Source organism: Antechinus flavipes, chromosome 4 (assembly GCF_016432865.1).
Source record: "Antechinus flavipes isolate AdamAnt ecotype Samford, QLD, Australia chromosome 4, AdamAnt_v2, whole genome shotgun sequence".
In the NCBI taxonomy this organism is placed as follows: domain Eukaryota; kingdom Metazoa; phylum Chordata; class Mammalia; order Dasyuromorphia; family Dasyuridae; genus Antechinus; species Antechinus flavipes.
Genome location: NC_067401.1, coordinates 162,606,864 through 162,619,511, shown reverse-complemented (window position 1 = coordinate 162,619,511; position 12,648 = coordinate 162,606,864). Strand labels below are relative to the sequence as shown.

The following is a 12,648-nucleotide window of genomic DNA, read 5'->3' as shown; positions in this document are numbered from 1 at the left end:
TGCATTCATTCTTTTGAATAAATAAAGTGGGTCTAGAATAATTATTTCTTGAATTACTTGGATTAGGTCAATGATTCTTAAAATGTGGTTTAAGAGCTCCCTGGGAATCCCTAAGAGCCCCTTTTAGGGTATCTACAAGTTCAAATCTATTTCTATAATAATATTTAGACTTTAAACATCTTAATTTAATAGATATAAATAAATATAACATATATAATAAAAGTTCTTTGTGTATATGTGAAGATCCTCAATAACTTTAAGTTGTATAATGGTATCCTGAGACCATAAGTTAGAACAAATGATTTCTAAATCCCCTTGTCAACTGTAATAGTCAATGTTTCTATTCCAAGAGCCTCTTGGGGTATCTACAAGGTCAATCCATTTCTATAATAATATTTAGACTTAAAATTTTTAATTCAATAAATATAAATAGATATAACTCACATAAGTAAAAGCTCTTTGTGTTTGGGGGGGGGAGCTAAATAATTTTAAGGAGTATAATGGGGTCCTGAAACCAAAAAGTTAGAATAGATGATTTCTAAATCCCCTTTTCAACTTTAACAGTCAATGGTTTTATTGCTTTGTATAATCTTATATTAGATTGTTACTGCTACTCAATCATTAGACTGAACCCTCTTGCTACTGTATGCAGAGATAACGGGCTAAGTGTTTCCAGCCAGGGATGATGTCTTTGGAATTGTATTTGAAAAAATGCCAAAGAAGAGTTTGGCAGGTTTGGGCTTCCCCAGGAAGCTATAGGGGAGGGCACAGGCATAGACCTTGGACAGAGCCTTTTGGAAGTAGGTATAGAAGAGGGAAGTGTATTTATGGTGTCGTTCAGATTGCCATTACAGTATCCTCTCCCTGCCTTTGTACGTAGAAACACAAAAAATTTTATAAACATTGAGCAGAGTATAACCTGAGAAGGGGAGGAAAAGGAGTAGGAGGAAGGTGAAATTTGGAGGATGGATGCTGGGAGAGGCCAGATTTTTACCTAGTCTTTTTTGTTACGTCTAAGTTTCTTCATTTGTAAAACAGGGGAAATAATACTTCTATGCTACTTGACTCAAACTTGCTGTGAGGTAATGTACATCAAAGTGCTTTGCAAAATTTAATGTGCTAAATAAACGCTAGTTACTATTACTCTTTAGTTATCCATAAGAACTATAATTTTTCCAAGATAGTTTATATCACTTGGAATTTTGCATTCATTCCTTTGAATAAATAAAATGTGTCCAGAATAATTATTTCTACATATATTTTAAAATCTCCAAAATATATTTATCTTTAATTTGTGGATGTTTGGGATTCTGTGGATCTTGGAGCTCATTCGATTCCTCTAGGGAGCAGTTGGGTCAACTGACCTTAGCCTAGCACTCAGGCTAGCTTCTAGGAAATAGCCATAACCCACTAAAAGTATATTCCAACAATTGCAGCACAAGGAAATTTGGGGAGGAAAGAGATAGTGCCAGTTAACTTTTGTTTCTTTATGTTCCTTAATATCAGGAATTGCTTAAAACCTCTTAGACTTTTGCTGTTTATAGTGGGGGAAGAGAGCTTTAACGATTTGACAAAATTCTCAATAGCAGCATCATTGTCATCATTCCTTACATTTCAAAGAATTATAAAATGTAAGAGCTATGAGAAGCTTTAGAGACCATCTAATCCAATTTAGTCATTTTTACAGAAGTGAGAATGAGGTCCTTGCCCAGGATGGGAAAGCTTGTCAGTGCCTAAACTGATCCTAGAATGCAAGGCTTCTCACTTACAGCCTGGAGCTCCTAGCCAGAGGGGTTTGTTTTGACTTTCATCAACTCTTTTTACTTTTATCTCAATAAGATACTTCTTTGTCTTTTTGCAGATGAGACGACTAAAGAAAAGAAGCAAGATAGAATACATAGGAATCCACAGCCAATGGCTAAAAGGTAAAGTGAATCTACAAACAAATTTGTTACATTTTGTTACAGCAATTTCCAGATATATGCCATTGGAATTGTTAACTTTAATCATTATTTGATTTAGAGTTGTGAAAGAATAGTGTGTTTCCTTAAAGGATATCTGTGAATTCTTTGAAGACACTTCAAACCCTTCCTGTATTGCTTTTTAAATTACCCTGTTGACAATTATTGACTTGTTTTCACTCCTGATTTCAATGATATTTTGTTGTTTTTCAGTCGTTTTTCAGTTGTGTCCAACTCTTAATGACTCCATTTGGGGTTTTCTTAGCAAAGATACTGGAGTGGTCTGCCATTTCCCTCTGCAATTCATTTTACAGGTGGGGAACCTGAGGCAAACAGGGCTAAGTGACTTGCCCAGGTACATACAGCTAGTAAATCTGAGGCCAGATGTGAGTTCAGGAAGATGTCTTCCTGATTCCAAGCCCAGTCCTCCATCCACTGCATCCTTGTGTTCTTCTGGGAGAACTTTAAGTTCTCTTTACACATCCTGTCTTCACAATCTATGTTTGCTTGTATGGAGAGCACGTTTTCTTTTCAAATTAATTTTTCTTTTAAAATTCTTTCTTCTTCCACATTGTCTTTTTAAGCAAAACTCTTTTTCCAGTGGCAGTTTTCAGTGTGCGTTTTTGTGCATTAAAGTTCAGGTGGACAGATCACTCAAATGCTGAACTATCTCCCTTACCAGGTTCTGTTAGTGGGCTGGACTGGGCCAGAAGCTAGGCTTTGAGGCCAAACAGGCCCTTTAGCTTGTGAGTTGCTTCTCAACAGGGCCTGGCAGGTGGCAGCTCACTAGGCAACTGTTGCCAGACTGGGCCAAGCTGGTCACTTGGCTTCAGAGAGCTTTAATAGGCATAGTATTTCTGGTGAACTGACTGGATCACTTGGGCTCACTCTGATAAATGATCACAGTTTTTATCACCTCTAGCTTTTAGTTCAGCTCTTATCACACTTTACAATGCTCCTATGCTTTTTTCAGCTAGAAAACCCATGCGCTAGTTCAGAAAAAGGCTAAATCCTTAGCTTGTGATTGGAGGTTTTTCTACTCCTAACTTGGGAGAAAGGTCAGTCTAATCTCTCCTTTTCAGGAGTTCCTGATTTTCTCCATGAAGGATTCCACCAGTATTATGGTGACCAGTCAGTTTCATTTCCAGATTCCTATGGGGATCTTGGGCAGATAGGTGGCACAGTGGATGGAGCACTAGGTCCAGAATCAGGAAAACTCAAATCTTCTCATGATCAAATCTGGTTCTCAGACACTTATTACAGGCAAGTCACTTACACTTGTTTGACTCAAGTTTCCTCATCTGCAAAATGAACTGGAGAAGGAAATGGCACTCCAATACCTTTGCCATAGAGTTTTTTTAATTTCTGAAAGCTTTACCTTTACATTCAGTGTCTTTGGGCTGCATGTTCACATATTCTGTTTTGCTGAACTCCAAGCAGGTCACACTCTTATCTTATTATCTCAAAACAATTTTGCAGAAATAGGATTTTTACCCTTAATTTAGAGATGAGGAAATTGAGACCCAGAGAGGTTAAAAGAAGTGTCGACAGTTATTTAGTTAGTATCAGAGAGAAGCTCTGAACCCAAATCTCTTCTGATTAGTCTTTCCATCACATCTACCTCCTATTTTGGCAGCTACTTGGCACAACCGAGCTGGGTCTAAAGTTCAAATCCAGCTTCAGATACTTACCAGCTGGGTGAACCTAGGCAACTAACTCATTATTCCATTGTGCCTCAGTTTCTTCATTGTAAAATAAGCTGGAGTCATCCAGTATCTTTGCCAAAAAATCACTCCAGTATCTTTGCCAAAAAAATTCCCCAAATGGGGTCACAGAATCAGAAACCACTGAATAGCAACAAAAATCTATGCTAAATTGAGGTGAGGGCTGAAGGAAACTATGAAGGAAGTGGCATGCCAATTGGGCATTTAAGGGTGCCTAGGAATTCAACCATGGCAAAGAGGAGGACTAGGACTCCAAGACAGGAGACAATCAAGATAGAAGATAGATATGGGAGGGCATTCTGTGTATTGGGAATAGCTTAAGCAAAGGCACGGGGTAGAAAAGTGTAACGTTTAAGCAAGACATGAAATAGTCCTGTGTGGCTTGAACTCCACAATGTGGAGGACCTTGAGGTCACTTTAAAGAGTTTGAACCTTATTTGGTGGACAAAAAATTTTGAACAGAGAATTAGTATGACAATAATTATAAGTACTATAAGTAGGTACCTCTATACAGGTTTATTATCATTTTCCTATGTAGATAGATCTCTCTATATAATATATACATATATGGAAGGTCAGTGTAGAGATTAATTTGGAGCTTGAAGCATGGGAAGGATTATAAAAGATGGTGAGTGGAACATGGGAGATTGGGATAGAGGTGGGGACCAGAAAACATTCGCATTCCACTCAGAATACGCCTATAGACTAAAGTTCAAGTACTTGTGTCCTGAAATTGTTAGCTAATACATATCTGTCAAATTGTTGTAGAGAAAAGGATGAAGGAATAAGAGGGGTAATGTAAAAATCAAAGGGCCAAGATGTGGACGGACATTGCATATGTGAAGTGAGGACGGGAAGACCCAAATGACCCCACGATTATGCAAATGAGAGGCTGGATAGTACCATGGGCAAAAATAGCAAAAGGAGATTTGAGGGTGGAAGGTTGAGAAATAAGGAACTACGGAGGGCATCTCACCAGCCAGCCAGACCGAACTAGTCTCGGAACACCTGTATACATTTCCCAGGATCTCTGCCACCACCAGTCCACAAAGCTGCTCCAGGCTACCCGGAAACTGCACGCGGTAGGAAGTCTGGGGATCCAGAGTCGTTCGAGCTCTAGCTCGCCCTTGGGCACGGGCACCGGGGAGCAGTGGGGGGGCGGGGGTGCACCCACCTTCTGCTTCCCCAAGTTCGGGCCCTTACAGTGTTGGGACCTGGAGCTGGGTGGTTCCGGGTTTCTCCGGCTGCCGGGATCCCCCTGCCCAAGTGCGCTGCCAAGCTCAAGCTCCCGGGCCGGGGTCAGGGCGGGGTGCTGGGGGCGGCGCTATGAGGCGCCCAGCCAGGACAGAGATGGTGACGTGCGCGGAGTACGTGCCTAGCCGAGGCGAGCGAAAGGCTTTAAAAATCGCTCTCCAAGCCGCTGTTCCTGCAGCTGGAGAGAGCTGGATTTAGAACTGGAATCTCTTGGTTTGCGGGGGTGGAGCCGGAGTTGGAGCTGGAGCCCAAGCGGGAGGGTCTAGAGACCTGAGACCAAGAGCGCAGGTACCACGGGTGGCGCTGGCTGCTGGGGATGCTTCTGCTCCAGGCAGGCTCGGCTCCGCTCGGCTCGCCCGGACTCGGGCAGCGGCGCGGAAAGCCCTTCTCTCTCTTTGGCTCCTCTCTCCGCCCGGTCTGGAGTAGCAGGTGGCCGGCTCTCCCCGGGTGGGGCGTCCAGTTCCGTGGGCAGCCGGCGAGGCGTCCCCAGGCCCAGGAGCTAAGGGAGGCGGGAACAGTTCTTTTTTGTGGGATTGAGCGGACAGCTCCGGGGATCCCTTTTGCTGTGCAGGAGCTGGGACCAGGCAGGGACCATAGATAGTGTCCAGCCCTCTCTTTCCCCGATTTTTTCCCTTATTCCTCTCTCCTTGCCTTGCCATGGGGCTACATTGCTAACCATCCCTCTAACCATAATCTTACAGGAAACAGAAAGATACCCTTCGCCAAGGAGCTGGTTACCTTTCTCGAGATTCAGGAACTTCCCCATCCCAACTCCTTTTCAGTGTCCCTTGCCCGTGAGCAGCACTTCACCCATCCACCCTGATCCCATCTCCAACCCTTGTACTCTTCAGTCCAGAAATTCTCAGTCACCATCCCTGCTCAGATTAGTTTAGCCCTCCGGTTTTAGGCCCTTCCCCCACCTCGGCACTCCCTTACCTCCCCTTAACCCATAGACCCCGGCCAGACGTGGGGCACAGTCTTCCCTTTCCTAGCGCCTGGGGACCTGGGTTTGCCGCCCCTTGGTGGGGCCTCCTCCGGGAGACCTTCACGTCGGGGTCCTAGTTGGGTGACTTTGGGCTCTGGGCCAGGAGATTGCCGGACAGAAGCAATGACCAGGCTCGCGTTACGGAGGGAGAGGGTATATAAATAGCTCTCGACCGTGGCTCGCATCGGCTAGGCTTAGGGGCAATGCACTCTTCCTTCACCCCCTCCGAACCCCTCCACTCCCCACCCCCTAGTCCCACACCAGACTAAGGTGTGGCTAGAGCCGGCGCCGGCCCTGTGACCCGGTGAGGTGCTATATATGGTTCTGCTGTCTGGGGTATCATCCTCATTCGTCCAGGACTCTCAATCTGACTCGCTTCTCCTATCCGACCCTAGCCTTGGAGAAGACCAGGCCCAAAAGACTGCTTGAGTTTTGAGTGGGTAATTATCACCAGAGGACCTCTCTCTGGGAGCTACATTAGGCTTTCCCGAAGTGGTTCTGGGTTTTGAAAAGTGACTTTTGATACCTAAGATCTATCTGAGTATAACCTTTTCCTTAGGATTCTCGCTGGAGGGGAGGAAGTGCACGTGTGCGTTTGTTAACTTCATCTAAGGGAGGGATGGAGCTCTGGGCTGGGACGGCCCCCCTTTTGTCCCCTTTGTTTCTTAGGTTTTTAAAAACTCGGTAATCGCCAACTCACACTTTAGAAGGATGTTTAGTGGCTTCAGGTTTTCCTGCTGTTCCCAGAAACTGTTCCTGGTTCTCTGAAAAAGAGATTCATAAGTGAGAACTTATCTTCTACACGATTTTACTTAGGATTTCTCAAGAGTTGGGATTCCGAAGTGTGGGTTGAGGTGTTTAAATAGGTAGTTGGTAACTTTCAGAGTAGTTCCTTTTTTCTTTTTCTTTTTTTTTTTTTAAACATGAGGATGAATAGATGCTTCTCTGTACTCTTGTATAAAGTGTGTATATAAAGAATGTGTTTGGTTTTTGCTGTTTGTCTTTACTGTTTCCCATCACTAGATGTTGAATTGGAGCTTTTATTAGTATTGGGGAAAGGTCACCATTTGCTAGTTTACCTCCTCCTTGAATTACAGGATTAAGATGCTTTCAGCTTGGTGAAGGAATAGCAATATCATTCCACAAACTCAGTAAGTGAACTTGGTAGGTTAAAAGTGGATTAAAGGTCCAATTTAAGTTGCCAGCCACAAACCTTTTGTTGTTGGGTATACTGAGTATACAGAGAGTTCACCATTCTAATGTTTCCCGATAGTTTAACCTAACTCTGTGAACTCTTGGGGGTCCTTAATTTAAACTAGTCTTTGTTCCCAGAGTTTGAAGGAGTAACAAAAATGCATCTTGGAATCATAGCCAGAGCTGTTACTATATAGGATGAAGGAGGCTGTGCTCCTGGGTTGGACGGGGGAGGGGAGTGTTCTTCCCTGTTCCATGCCTCCAGGTCCTTTTGTGGTATGTGACAAAATGGCCCTTTGTTGATACCCATAAAGGTCTTTAACTGCAGTTAAAATACCATTCTTGGTATGACTTTCAGAGATGGGATTGTCCTCTGCTCCCTCTGTGATCCACCACCTCCCCACATAAATTTGTCTGATGTGCAACCCACTTACTTAGAGATCTGATCAAAGTCTGTTAATAAAAATTGAAAGGAACCTTAGAAATAATCCCCAACTTTTAATATTTTAGGAGACAAACCTAAAGAGGTGATGGGCTTTGTCCCAAGTCACACTGCTCATTAACTCAGCTAAGACTGTTGTTGGTCCTTTGCTCTTCCTACTTACACCATGTGTATCTCTTTATCAGAAACGGGGCCTCAGCTGCCTGACCTCTGAGTAAGGGGCTTACAATGGGATGAGAAGAGTGGGTGAGGAAGAGCCAGGCACTGGGAATTCCAAAACCCCAGTCATCGACCAGAGTTTCTTTCCCCCTTTCAGCAACAGATCCCAATCCAGACCATTTCTAGGAACCTTATATTCATGACACTATTTTTAGAGTTGAGGATCTAAAAACAAAAGAAAAGCTGCCTTTATTCTCAAGGGGCTTAATGAGAATGCATATGGATTTAAAGGGAAAGGTTATCTGTCTGTGAAGTTACTCTCCATAACTTAAGGATGTTAAACTTGTTTTTTTTTTAAAGAAAAGTATCAATAAAAAACATGTAGAATTTAAGTAGACTTTGAAGAATATAAAAGATCAGAAGATTAGAATCTTACATTCATCTATTTTCTTATTGGCCAAAAGGCTGGTGGAAAAAAAAATTTACATTTATAAAACAATGTGAGTCCAATGCACATTATGATATATATTCTTTTGTTGAATCCTTACACTAACAGATTAAAAAGAACTAAAAAAACGAATTCAGAGAGTTTATCCAATGTAAAATAGCAAGTGGCAGGCTTGAAATTAAAAGCCAGGTTTTTTTGATTTTTAAAATCTCATAGTCTTTCTTTCTATTAGAATATGTTGCATGATCAGTTGACCAAGGTTAGATGAAAATGTGGAGTCAGTGAGTGTGTGAGTACTGGATTTAGTTGGGTCTGGGTATATACTCAAATTTTACAATCCCAAATATAAAATACCTAAATATTTTTAGGGTAGTTGTTTCCTCATCTTTAAAATGAAGGAGTTTGATTAAATGATCCCTGAGGATTCTTCCAATTCTAAATCCAATGACCTAAAGAAAATAAAGCTCCTTTAAGATAATTTGAAGATCTTGCTACAGAGCATAATCAGAAGGACTGAAGGGTAGGGCAAAAGTCAGAAAGGATCTTGGGGTTTGGCTCCAGGTCACAGATTCAGGTTGGGAGCAGAAGGGAGACTCCTGGAACTGAGTAGAAACTTGTAGAACTCATTTAATTGCCAAATTGAACAAGGCACCTGGCTAGTTTGGAAACAAAACCCTAAGGTGTTCTATAGGATTTCGTATTGGAAGGGACTTTAGAGATTATCTTGTATAACCTCCATCCTGTTTTTACAGATAAGAAAATGGGGAGCCATATAGGATTTTAACTACTGACCTCACTCCCTTCCCACTAGATGGCTAGTCAATGATCTAAGAAGGATAGTGTAGAATATGAAGCAGTCGGCTATGAACACATTTTCCAATTATGGTGGTGAGGAAGGCCTTTGAAAGTTGGTTTACCTCCTGAACTGCAGCCTCTGAACCTGGAAGGCACAAGTCAGGTTTCTAGGTGGGAGATGGAAATTTCCTTCTAGAATTCTTCCATGTCATACCTATGGAAATTCAAGGAGTAAGAAGGATCCCCTTACTAGTTCTCTACGTTATGCACAAGCAGAAACATCTTCTGAAATTGCTGAGAAGTAGATGGTGACACTGGCATGGCTCAGTTTTGCTGTTTTTTAATCTTAAGACAATCAAGCCAGCATATCCTAGTTCACAATTAATGGCAGTCTAATTGCTGGTTTCTAAGGGGATACATTCCCAGAAATGACCATCAAAGAGCCAAAATGGAAAGAAAAAAAAGGAGAGAGAAGAGATTTAAATAACCATCTTAGAATTGGTTGAACCAATCTAACTAACCCTTTAGTTTATATTGGGTGACACATTAACCAGAGGATATCCTGCAGAATAAAAAAAAGTTGGAGGTAGTGGAGGAGGAGAGGCAAGGCGAGCCCAAATGACTAGGATTCTCCCTGGAGACTGATTGCCAATTCAGGTAAAGGCATACCTTCTTATGTTGTGCTTTGCAGATAATGCATTTTTTACAAATTAAAGATTTGTGGCCACCCTGGGTTGAATAAACAACAGCATGTGCTCATATTGTGTCTCTGTTACGTTTTGGTAATTCTCACAATATTTCAAACTTTTTCCTTATTGTCGTATCTATTATGGCGATTTGTGATCAAAGATCTTTTCTAATTGTTTTGGAGTGGGTGCCATAAACTTAATAAATGTGTGTATTCTGACTGTGCCATGATGAGAGGTTTTCCCCATTTCTTTAACTTTCCTTAGGCCTTCCTATCCCCTGAGACATAATATTAATATTAGGCCAATTAATAACTCTACAATGGCCTCCTAGTGTTCAAATAAAAGGACAAGTCAATGGATATAGATGACTTCATTGTTGTCTTATTTCAAGAAATTGCTATAATCAAGGTAAGCTAAGTAGCCCTGAACATGAGTTCAAATCCAATCCCAGACATTTGATACTTACTGTGACCCTGGGCAAGTCACTTAACCCTGATTGCCTGGAAAGAAAAAAGAAATTGCCTTAACCAACCTAGCATTCAGCAATCACCAACCTGATCAATCAGTAGCCATCAGTATAGTCATTTAGTAAAACCTCAGATAATAGCCTTTTTTTTTTTTAGCAATATTTTAAAATTTATATATACATGGTTTTTTAGACACAATTCTTATTGTCCTTTTGTGCTTTAAGAGTACCAAATAATATCACTATGTTGGAGTCAAAGTAGGTCCCATTGTGGCTGATCAGACCAATAGCAACTGGGAAGGCTCTACTGCAGGGGACACAAATAGTCCACGTGAACATTTGGAATGGAGATGTCTCTACATTTGCACATCTCATGTTTTATAATACTAATTGCACAATTAATAGACTACAATACAATTTTAACGTAACTTTTTGGGAAACATTGGAACTTTCTTTTTTTTTTTTTTTCTTTTTTTTTTGGGGGGGGGTCTTGCAATATCTCCCAAGGTATGCTTTGTACTATTCTAGCTCTCTGTAACCACACATCTTTTAACCGTGGCCCTGGAAAAAGGAGATCATCATCATCATAGGTTTAAAGCTGAAAGGGACCTTAATTCAACTCCAAACTTTTAAAGTCTAGAAACGGAGTGTCAGGGGTTAAAGTGGTTATACTAATTATAGCTAAAATATATCAATGATGAGATCTGAATCTAGAATTTTCTTACTCCATGTTCAACCCATCATATTGATTCTATACCAGAAAACTTGAAAATCTCCCACTCCCCTTTCTAGAGTAGTATATCCCTTTTTTTGAATTTTTCCAAATACATGCAAAGATAGTTTTCAACATTAGCCTTTGCAAAACGTAAATTTTTCTCTCTCCTCCCCCAAGACAACAAGCAATCCTATATAGATTAAATATGTGCAGTTCTTCTTCTAAACATATTTCCTTATTTGTTATGCTACACAAGAACAATCGAATTAAAAGGGAAAAAATGAGAAAGCAAAAAAACCCAATAGACAACAACAACAAAAGATGAAAATACTATGCTTTGATCCATATTCAGTGAGAGTACTTGGAGTTAGGAGTTCTGATTGAATCCCTAACTAGATTGCAAATTACTTCTTTGATCTTGTCTCTTTCTCTGCAATCTCTTGCACCTCTAAAAGTTCTGTGGGTCTGTGAATGTCAAAGAAAGCTCCTAGGTAATTCCTAGAATGTCTTTCTGGGACTGGTCATTTTAGGTGAACAGTTGGGGGTGGGGATGAATTGGGGATTACGGTCAGTCAGTTTTTAGGAGAATGGATGTTATTACTCAGAGTGGAAATTGGAGAGTATTCAGCATCAGGCATCAGTCATTGCCCAAGAACCTAGTTACTTTAAGGAAGAAAGACGTGTTCTGGGAGACAGGCTTGTGAGTGGTCTGGGTATTAATCACACAAACTTCTCAGATCCGTTTGCCATATTTGGGATGCTCTGCTGGGGAAAAGGCATTTTCGGGATTCATCTGGGGTGGGAGTGAGAGGGTTTCTTAAGGAATGGTTCAGAGGGACTTTGAGCGCCGGTGGTAAGGGCGTGAACAATCTCTCTCCTCAAAAACGAGGGCAGGACCGGGAGTGATGATGTCCTCAGCCGAACCCCGGACGACACTGTTTTCCGAGACCCGGGAGGAGGAAGAACCTCTGGTGTAAAAAATGAATGAAGTCCTGCTTCGCCGGCACCACAAGGTGCACAGCAGCTGTACTGTTAGAGCTTGGCAGACATAGCTCGTCTGGGTGGAAATCCCATTTAAGTAAAAGTGCCTTCTAGAAACATAGACCCGGCAGGCTAGAGCAAGGGCAATGTTTGAGTGCCAGTTTTTTGTTTTTTTTTTTTTTTAAGCGGCCAGCCGTGAGCCCTTTACCTGTTGGGAGAAGGGGTGGCGGTGAGTCATAGTGTCCAGTGGCCAGACAGGGCAGCCGGGCTGAATTGTCTGTGTAATTTGGATGGAGAGTATACTCTGGTGAATATAGCTGTGGGTCTCTTGAGCTGAGTACTCCAGACAGTACGGTAGCAGCTCCTCTCTGCTCGTCACGTCCCCCACGTCCCCATGCAGCTGGGTTTCCTCTGAGCAGACAGGCTGGCCCTGCCCTCCGCGAGGTGCAGGAAACGTTAGGGGCACCCATGGCAGCCCCTTCCTACTCCCCCAACTATAGTCCCCAGATAGTCCAGAGTCCAAACTCCGCCTTCATTCATTCATTTCATTTTTGAATGTGAGCTTTGGTGAAATGATGCGATCTGGGTGTAGGAGGTCAGAATGTGCTTGCGGGTATTAGGGATGGGGTTAGGGTTGGGGGCTTCCAGAGTCGACAGAAGCCATTTACAGGGAGCCCTCTCTTTGCAACGGAGAAGACGATGGGGAAGAAGGAAAGCTGGGGAAGGCTCAGAATCACCCAGTCATTAGGTTTCCACCCTTGCTCTTGCCATAAAGTTAGTAAGGAAATTTGAAGTGGGACCCTAGCAGGGACACCGCTCTTGCCTCAGGGGTCCG

The 12,648-nt window shown here is 42.2% G+C and overlaps 1 protein-coding gene across 5 annotated transcripts in view; it reads left to right on the top strand.

The window, feature by feature from the left end:
• The window catches only part of SLC16A3 (solute carrier family 16 member 3), a 62,938-nt gene that overhangs the window by 29,471 nt on the left and 20,819 nt on the right, over nucleotides 1-12,648 (top strand). The window contains exon 2 of one of the 5 annotated variants that reach the window (XM_051995300.1): nucleotides 1,862-1,925. In XM_051995300.1, the coding sequence (XP_051851260.1) occupies nucleotides 1,862-1,925 (64 nt within the window). Of the gene's footprint in view, nucleotides 1-1,861; nucleotides 1,926-4,252; nucleotides 4,768-4,790; nucleotides 5,228-6,139; nucleotides 6,365-12,648 lie in introns of those variants that run through there. The other 4 variants (XM_051995305.1, XM_051995303.1, XM_051995304.1 and 1 more) reach the window with 4 other exon arrangements.